This window comes from Somniosus microcephalus, chromosome 19, assembly GCF_052327205.1.
Source record: "Somniosus microcephalus isolate GS21.2 chromosome 19, FLI_Smic_1.0, whole genome shotgun sequence".
Lineage (NCBI taxonomy): Eukaryota > Metazoa > Chordata > Chondrichthyes > Squaliformes > Somniosidae > Somniosus > Somniosus microcephalus.
Window position 1 is genome coordinate 52,176,886 of NC_141005.1, and position 10,192 is coordinate 52,187,077.

At 46.0% G+C, this 10,192-nt stretch overlaps 1 protein-coding gene across 1 annotated transcript in view; it reads left to right on the forward strand.

Annotated features, from left to right (window-relative positions):
- Nucleotides 1-9,990, forward strand: part of vsig10 (V-set and immunoglobulin domain containing 10) — a 49,147-nt gene extending 39,157 nt beyond the window's left edge. Inside the window, exons 8-9 of the mRNA XM_085961778.1 lie at nt 1,420-1,495; nt 9,271-9,990. Coding sequence (XP_085817904.1) covers nt 1,420-1,493 — 74 coding nt within the window. The 3' untranslated portion in view covers nt 1,494-1,495; nt 9,271-9,990. The remainder of the gene's footprint in view (nt 1-1,419; nt 1,496-9,270) is intronic.
- Nucleotides 9,991-10,192: the final 202 nt, after the last annotated feature.

Below are 10,192 nucleotides of genomic sequence, written 5' to 3' on the forward strand. Positions count from 1 at the left end.
TGGTTCTAACTGACCCTCGGGTGCAATTTAAATTACTGAGCGTTGGCCAATTATCTGATCAGGGCTGACAAAAAAACTGTCTCTCCACACAAATGTATTGTAGACTGCCCACCACAATGATAAATATCAAATATTACCATATATATATATTTTTATCCACACTTTTTGTCTGTCTTTTTTTCTTCTCTCCCACATGGCAGCTGTCTTTCATTCTGCCAGCACAATTTACACTTTATCTAGAGCCATCCTTTGTTTCTTAACCTGTCCCATTACCATCTCCTTTTGCCTTGAATATCTCTTAATGTCTCTTAACCTCTCCTGCCTTCTATCCTATTCTGACCTTCCCTTTTGTTCTTTCATCCCCTCCCCCCTTTCCCAGCCCCTACACTTGCTTAAAAATCTGTTCCATTTCCTGCTTTTTTTCCAGTTCTGACGAAAGGTCATCGACCTGAAACGTTGACTGTTTCTCTCTTCACAGATGCTACCTGACCTGCTGAGTATCTCCAGCATTTTCTGTTTTTATATCAAATATTACCTTACTGATCATGCACTAATTACTGAGAAGCTGCAAGAAGATGCTATTATCTTCATTAGTGCAATCACATTTTGAATCCTTTTATTATTTTAAGTGTTCAATGATTTCAATAAAATGATTACAGCTCTAGATTGTATAGCTCTAGGAAGGCGCTGAACATTTGTCCATGTATTCCTATCTATTATACCTTTATGTATTCACTAAAATGTAATCCGTTAGGGTGAGATAAACCAATTATTTTCAAACAAAATATCACTTGTGTATCTGCTGCATGAATTGTTGTTCACTCAAATTATGTCAGATTTAAAAAAATAAAGACTTAACATCTGTGCTTGGGAATTAACTCATAAAGCTGTAAATTAATCAAGGATTTCTGATCTTTTAAACCAAGAGGACAAGTGAATTGATATCTGTGGTACCCTTAAGATTGAGTACCATGCTCCCTACTGTCTGTCTAATGATATTTTGGAGTAAGTTGTGGACTTGTGCAATGGTGATCTGATGTGGTTTTCATACTTGTGACAAATCTAACTTAAGGTTTCTGAAGAAACTACATTCATCTCTTGCCGACGGCCATTGTCATTTTTAGGAAATATTTTTAGATAACATTTTGAAAGACTCTAGGTTCAGCTGTTTGTATCCGTGCGCACTTCTGATGTAGTCACCTATGGCACTCTAACTGCAAAAGAATGAAGATACATGAATCACGCAGTAGTCATGGAATTACATTCAGCACCTTGGAATTCATTATGCTGTAGGCATGTGCAAAATCAGGAATGTTTTATTATATAATTACTGTTTTTATTGTAAAAAAAAGTGAATTGAAATATAGTGTGACATGCTCAGCACAAAACTTTGGTTTACATGTCCGTTTCCTCTTGCAGTTGTTTCTGATGACCCACAAGCAACAACTAATGACCAGCTCCCAAATGAGGAAAGAAATGTAACGGATGTTTAAAGGTAGGCGATTCATTTCTGCTGTACAATGTTGAATTAATTAATACTGAATTGTTCTTTGTTTCTGGCGATGGATGTGACGGGTGTAATTTTATTGTCATGAAAAACCTAGCTGATGAGGCAAGGCCCAAAGGGCAGGATACCAGCGAGATTAGGAGTTATTACTGTGCCATAGAGTGGGAAATAAAATAATCATGCAGTATTGGGGGGTTTTTTGGCCATATAGTTAGACTAAATATGCAAGCCTTCAAAATTGACGTGAGTTTTACGTTTGGTTTAAAATTCTCACTTAAATTAAATGTAAAGTTTTCCCCCTCTGACTTTTCTCCATCTGAAGGTTCAACTCGATTTAAATTATTTTTGGGGAGGTTTTCCTTTCTAGCCTGAGGAGGGCTAATTATGGGTCCCCTACTGTTGCTGAGATTCAAACCTGGGATCTTCCTGTTCTATATAGTTACCAGAGAAGCCCCCTAAGTGTAAAGTAGTTTAAATCTTAGATTACCATCTTTTTGTCTCCAGAACGATGCTCAGGTAAGTGTTACCCTAAATGCAATTGAGATTACTTTTACAGCTATACATACAGTTCATATAATAAATGTATCCATTGTCACCTTTGCAACTGTTAAGCACAAGACTCTTTTTACCAGTATAAATATGGCACCATTTTGTCTCCAGTGTTAATAATTAGTATTCAAGTATAAAGACTCATCCACAGGATTCAGGAGCAGTGCTGATGTAAAACCAGTGTCACCCAAGTATAAATGCATGGTAGCTGATCATTGGTATATCCTCTTTAATTTTCCAAAACAGTAACGGCTGTCCCGGGGGTGGGTGGGTGGGGGGGGGGCGGGGGAGGGAGGTAGGTAGAGAGAAAAGGACTTCAAAGCAATAGTACCAAATAAAAATTTCAGTATTTGGTGCAAACCATTTGTAAATCCATATCATCCGTCATACCGAAAAGAGAGTAAGGTAAAAACATATGCAAAGCTAACATTTCTCTAAATTTGTGTGGTGGCCAAAAAGAGGGAAGTGAGATCGATAGCTTTAGTGCTAGCATCCCTGCCTAAATGAATTTGAGAAGCTGGGTGACTCTTCATTCATATATTTTAAGAATATGTTGCTTTGCATTCATGCATTGTCCTACTACAGGAAACTTTGTGCTATCTGGCACTGACGGGACCGAGCTGTTGCCGTCCCATCAAAACTGCCGGACAAACCAGCGCTAATGTTGAAACGTACGGAGATTTTGAGCTCCGTATCTGGCAACAAACCCTGTTGCTTAGCAACAGCTTCTAAACAGTCGGTCGTACCTTGCAAGCGTCTCTGTAGCTTAGCAACAGCTTCAGCAAGACCTTGCAGAGCCTGACTAGTGGGGAAAAAAAAGCAACAAAAAGAAAAAAAACCTAACGAAACGGCTCCTGATTTTTGCCGGTGGCTCGAGCATTCCGGACAGTTAACCTCCGGATAAACTAAAGTTTCCTGTGTTAGGGAATGGATGTTCTTATAAGTTATTCCACAAGATAATGGGGTTCAAAGGTATTTATTGGCTTTCATAGCAATTAAACATAAAATGATAACTATTACCAATAACTACACACACATAATGATAACTCTTACTAATAATAATTACACACATATTTGAGACACTTGCAGTTAAAACAGATTCACCGTGTCTCAGGTTTCGAGCTCAAGGGGAATGGTTGGCCAGGCCATGTCGAGTTCGGAAGTATCTATTCTAACACCTTTTTATACACTTCTTTTACTCTGGCTACGCAAGAATCCGCACGTTTCCACATTACCTCATCCAATTAGCTGCAAAAACATCAGATTTAGCAAGAATCACTCCCCAAGCCTTCACTGAACTGAGACGGTTGCAGAGAACAAAGGCCCTCGTCAGGGACATTACACAGCTGTCCTCAGAAGAGTCACTATCTAAAGCCAAAGCTTCTTGACTTTGGTCAAAACATGTCCATAGATATCTCATTGCAGAGAGATCTATGGTAGCTCTCAAAGCTGAGCAAACAAAGGCAATTTGTGGCCTCTCCTTATCAGCTAAAACACTGTCTAACTGGAATCCATTTTACTAACTGAACATGGTGTGGTAAACCACTGTTATACCTGTCTGTATGTGTATGTGTATTCCACTAGGTACAGGTCTGGACATGCCTCGGCTGACTCCTCCCACTATTCCAGGTATATAAGTGACTACCTCCCAGTCCCTTAGTATTCTGGACGGGTCGACCACTCGAGACTAGACCTTCATTCTTTAGTTAATAAAAGTCTGGTTGTTACTCGCTTAACCTCAGTCTTTTGAGTAATTGATGGCGCATCAATTTTATTAACTAAATTTTTTATAATGGAGGAGATCCTCACACCAGCATGCCTGGACCTGGACAGTCGGGAAGCGGACGCTTCCACCAAGTTTGCTCACTGGCTCATGTGCTTCGAGGCATTCCTGACTGCCTCCACTGCGGTCGTAACGGATGCGAACAAACTGTCTGTCCTGATCTCCAAGGTGAACCACCGAGTGCACTCAGTCATCCGGGACGCGACCTCGTACACAACCGCCCTCCAGCTCCTCAAGACCCAGTGCACGCGCCCTGTGAACAAAGTTTACGCCAGGCACCTCCTGGGGAGTCGCAAGCAACAACCTGGGGAATCGACTGAGGAATACCTCCAAGCACTGTCCGTGCTTGGCCGGGCCTGTGGGTGTAAGGCGGTAACGTCCACTAAGTACACGGAGGAACTGATCCGGGATGCCTTCTTAGCGGGCCACAGGTCCAACTACACCCGACAGCGACTGCTGGAGCAGAGTGACCTCACCCTCGACAAAGCCTCCGAAATCGCACTAACGCTGGACGCAGCCTACCGGGGCATGGATGCCTACTCCTCTGCACCGTGGACGCCGCGGGGAACGACAACCTGGGACACGGTAGGACAGCCCCATAGCACCGTGCCACCCCAGCCACAGCCCAACAACGGCCCAACCACCGCAGCAGTGTCCCAAAGCCAGACAGCAGTATCCCAAGGCCAGAAATGCTACTTCTGTGGCCAGGCCAAACACCCCAGAGCGCGCTGCCCGGCGAAGAATGCGACCTGCTCGGGCTGCGGGAAAAAGGGACACTACGCTAGCGTCTGCAAGGCCAAAGCCACCCCGAACGCCAGCAGCGCCACGTGTGGGCCGTGCGAGCCGCCATCTTGGGCCCCCAACAGCGCCGCGTGCGGGCCGCCATCTTGGGCCTCCCCAGCCATGTGCGAACCACAGCAGCAGCAGCCATCTTGGACGACTCCAGCCACATGGGAATCATGGACGCCGCCATCTTGGACACCAGCCGGGACGCAGCAGGCCGCCAACCCCCCCCCCCATCTGATACCCGCAGCGACACACCGACCCCTACGCTGGCCTCTGTTACGCTGGACCAAACGAGACCGCACCAACTAGCTCGGTCCAAAATGGACGTTAAGGTAAACGGCCATGCAATAAACTGCCTTTTTGACTCCGGGAGCACAGAGAGCTTCATCCACCCCGACACGGTGCGGCGTTGCTCTCTCCCAGTCCTGCCTGCGCACCAGCGGATTTCTATGGCCGCCGAGTCCCAGCCAGCAGACATTGGCGGCTACTGCGTGGTGACACTAGTAGTAGACGGGACTGTGTTCAATAATTTTAAACTCCTGGTCCTGCCCCAACTTTGCGCTGCCGTTCTACTGGGGTTGGATTTCCAGTGCCACCTCAAAAGCGTTAACGATGGCGTACGGTGGCCCCCTCCCCCCACTCTCAGTCCGCAGCCAGCAGCCTCCAAATTACCCGCCGCGCACCAGATGCAACCTCTCCACACTCAGAGTCCCACCCCCCCCCACTGTTTGCTAACTTCACCCCCGACTGTAAGCCCATCGCCACAAAGAGCAGGTGATACAGTGGCGGGGACAGGGTTTTCATCAAAACCGAAGTGGAGCGGCTCCTGAAGGAGGGGATTATTGAGGGCAGCTCCAACCCCTGGCGAGCCCAGGTTGTGGTCGTTAAGACCGGTGAGAAACAACGCCTGGTCATCGACTACAGCCAAACAATAAACCGCTACACCCTGTTGGACGCCTACCCACTCCCCCGCATAGCTGACATGGTCAACCAGATCGCGCAGTACCGCATCTTTTCGACCATTGACCTGAAATCAGCGTACCATCAGCTCCCCATCCGCCCCGAAGACCGCCAGTATACTGCTTTTGAGGCAAACGGCCGCCTCTATCACTTCCTTAGGGTTCCCTTTGGCGTTACCAACGGGGTTGCCGTCTTCCAAAGGGAGATGGACCGGATGGTCGATCAAAACGCGCTGCAGGCCACTTTCCCTTACCTAGACAATGTGACCATCTGCGGCCATGACTTGCAGGACCATGACGCAAACCTCGAGAAATTCCTCCGCACCGCCCAACTCCTGAACCTGACATATAACAAGGAGAAGTGCATATTCCGCACAGACCGCCTCGCCATCCTTGGCTGTGTTGTGGAACACGGGGTCATCGGTCCCGACCTGGACCGGATGCGTCCCCTTATGGAACCCCCACTGCCTAAAAGCTCTGAAGAGGTGCCTAGGGTTCTTTTCCTACTACGCCCAGTGGGTCCCCTACTATGCAGACAAAGCCCGTCCGCTGATCAAATCCACCTCTTTTCCCCTGATGGCAGAGGCCCGCTCGGCCTTCCACCGTATCAAGGAGGACATTGCCAAAGCCACCATGCACGCAGTGGACGAATCCATCCCCTTCCAGGTGGAAAGCGATGCATCCGACTTCGCTCTGGCTGCCACCCTTAATCAGGCGGGGAGACCTGTGGCATTCTTCTCACGAACCCTCCAGGGCCCGGAGACCAGACACTCCGCGGTCAAGAAGGAGGCCCAGGCTATTGTGGAGGCTGTGCGTCATTGGAGGCACTACCTGGCCGGAAAACGATTTACCCTGCTCACTGACCAGCGTTCAGTTGCTTTTATGTTCAACAACAAGCAGAGGGGCAAAATCAAAAATGACAAGATCTTGAGGTGGAGAATCGAACTTTCTACCTACAATTACGAGATCTTGTACCGGCCTGGGAAGCTCAGTGAACCCCCAGATGCCCTATCGCGTGGCACCTGCGCCAGCGCGCAGATCGATAGGCTGAGGGCCCTCCACAATGACCTCTGCCACCCGGGGGTCACCAGGTTCTTCCACTTCATCAAGGCCCGCAACCTGCCTTACTCCATTGAGGAGGTCAGGACCATGACCAAGAACTGCCAAGTCTGCGCTGAGTGCAAACCGCACTTTTATAGACCAGATAGAGCCCACCTGATAAAAGCCACTCGCCCTTTCGAACGCCTGAGCGTCGATTTTAAAGGGCCTCTCCCCTCCTCCGACCGCAACGTGTACTTCCTCAACATCATTGACGAGTACTCCCGTTTCCCGTTCGCTATCCCCTGCCCGGACATGACCAGTGCCACGGTCATTAAATGTCTGAACAGCCTCTTCACCCTGTTCGGTTTCCCCAGCTATATCCATAGCGACCGGGGCTCATCGTTTATGAGCGACGAACTCCGCCAGTACCTGCTCGCTAGGGGCATAGCCACAAGCAGGACCACCAGTTACAACCACCGGGGGAACGGACAGGTGGAAAGAGAGAATGCAACAGTTTGGAAGGCCGCCCTACTAGCCTTAAAGTCTAGGGGCCTTCCGACCTCCCGCTGGCAGGAGGTGCTCCCCGATGCGCTCCACTCGATTCGGTCACTGCTCTGCACTGCCACCAATGCCACCCCTCACGAGAAAATGTTTGTCTTCCCAAGGAAGTCCACATCAGGGACAGCGTTACCGCCATGGCTGACGTCCCCAGGGCCGGTACTACTGAGAAGACACGTGAGGACCAATAAAACGGACCCCCTGGTCGAGAGGGTCGACTTCCTCCACGCCAACCCCCAGTACGCTTACATTGCGTACCCGGACGGGCGGGAGGACACAGTCTCCATACGAGACCTCGCACCCTTGGGGACCGCTGTAACCCACTACCCATTACCACCCGCCCCCCCCCCCCCCCCCACGACACCCTCGGGGACCGCTGTAACCCACTACCCATTACCACCACCCCCCACGACCCGATATCCAACCCCAGCAGCCGGCTCGCCTTGGACCGTCACCCACGAGGACTACACTCCAGTGCCCCAGCCTACACGGGACGCGACGCCGGAAGCTCCACCACCCCTGCCGTCGCCACATCGATCACAGCGGCAGACAAGACCTCTGGAGAGACTCCAATACATGAACTTTTAAATACACTTCACCCCGCCGGACTCATTTTTAAACAAGGGGTGAATGTGGTAAACCACTGTTATACCTGTCTGTATGTGTATGTGTATTCCACTAGGTACAGGTCTGGACATGCCTCGGCTGACTCCTCCCACTATTCCAGGTATATAAGTGACTACCTCCCAGTCCCTTAGTATTCTGGACGGGTCGACCACTCAAGACTAGACCTTCATTCTTTAGTTAATAAAAGCCTGGTTGTTACTCGCTTAACCTCTGTCTTTTGAGTAATTGATGGCGCATCACATGGCTAATAGAAACTAACTAAAACTAAAGTTAATATAAAGAATTAACCGTTTCCTTGCACTGCCATGATGGAAAAGGATTTTCTACTTTAGGGCAAAATACTTATTTTTATTCCGAGTAATTAACATTCCAGCCACCTGAACCATAACGCACTGGCGTGTCACCCAAAGTACAAACAGCAAGAAAATATCAGTATGGATTTGATGAAGACCAATCTCCTGTCCGATGGATACCTTTTTAAAATCCAAAACACTCCATTAGTTGGAAAGTGACTGGTTTTAAACCCCCCAATTTACAGCTATTGAATTGTTCAGCATTATATTGATAACTATTTGGTCGATTAATTTCTAATTTTAATATTCCATAACTCTGCTATTCACAAATGAATTATTTTCCAAATAACCTCTTGCATTCTGCCATTTGTGACCCATCACTGGCACTAGGTACTTGCCTTGGTACAGGATTCTCACTGGAGGTGTAAGCATAGAACTAGTCGTATGAGGATTTTAAATTTTGAATGGTTGGCTGGCTACAGTTTTCTGGTAATCATGTGCCTTGGATGGAATAATTCACAAACTGAGAAAGCAAATTCTATTCTACTAGTTTACATTAAAATTTACTGATGCCTATACACCATTTTGTTATGCAGGTGTTAATGATGAGATTGAGGTCATGGAATAGACTGATAGCTGCAAGAGAGAAAATTAGTAATATAATGTTGCTATAGTTATCCCTTTATTGGCTTTTATTGCATAGTGCATTCCATTAGAATAATGCTTGTATAATAGATCATTTGTGTTGGTGTGTTAAGATTTATTCACTGCCAATTGTTTTCTCGCATGTTGACCTGAGCTCTGCTGTTAGGAAGGAGTGCCTAGGAAAGGCTACATGCTTCTTATGCCAGTAGGGGGGGGGGACACAGTTACCTTGGATCACTTTCCACATCTCACAGTGGCCAGTCAAAGTGACATTGGTAGAGCCCTGGGAGAATGTTGTATACCTCAGTTGTGGGTATGGTGTATGTGGTATGGAGGATTTAGAAAGGAGAAAGCACCTTGTACAAAAGATACTGTAGCTTATGAACCCACTTACATTAACATATGCTATGTTATGCTTGTGATTTGAGTCTTCCTCACTTACCAAAGGAGTCTTGTAACAGGCATAGTTATTGGTGCAGTGTCAAATGTTTAACCTTTTTTTTAATCCATTCATTCTTTTAGGACCAGAGGAAATGTGATTGCTTCTGTGAAATATTTTCTACCTGAGTGGGAAATCTGCTGTGAAAGTGCTTTTCCAGCGAGCCCTGGTTGAGTTAATTATATTGCTATGAAACAATTATACTAATGCTACTGTAAAGTGCAACCTTTTTCTGGGCATGTTGGAACAAATGACAAAACAGCATTATGAACTGCTTTTAAACACCAGAATGGGCTAGCAGAAAATGTACTACCGTTTGTGCTCAGGATGTAACTATGAAAGGTATGTTTATAGTGTTTGCCGTATCTGTTTGTATCTAACCTGTTGGCTTGCAACTAATTTAGTTTTTAAAAAACCTAAATGAATGTGCTCTGTGTATTGCTACTTTCTTCTCCTGTATCAATTGATGTTTTGCATTCCCGCTGAAAATGTTTATTTGCAAGCATTGCAAAAATAATTTTCAAATTTTTTTTGTAAGAGAACCCTTTTTGTAAAAACTATACTGTGTAACTAATTGTTAAATTGATACTGTGCATTTTGGTTTTGTTCAGAGATTAACTTGTTTATGCAAATAGGAATCCAGATTGTATGAATACATGAGGACAAACTAATGCATAATGTATTTATTTTTATAAATGGTTTTTCTATTTGTATAGCATAGCCAATGGTAAGGTTTTTTTTTAATTAAACTAAATGTATGTGTTTTAAATTTCTGTAAAATAAAGATTCATTTCTGTAACAACTTGGATTTGTACAGCACTTTTCATGCAAAACATTAACAACTTGCATTTATATAGCGACTTTATCGTAGAAAAATATCTCACGGAACTTCAAAGGCGTAATCAGAACAAAAATTGACTTTGAGCCAAAGGAGGAGATATTGGGAGGGGTGACCAAAACCTTGGACAAAGAAGGAGGTTTAAAGGAGAGCTTTAAAGAAGGAGA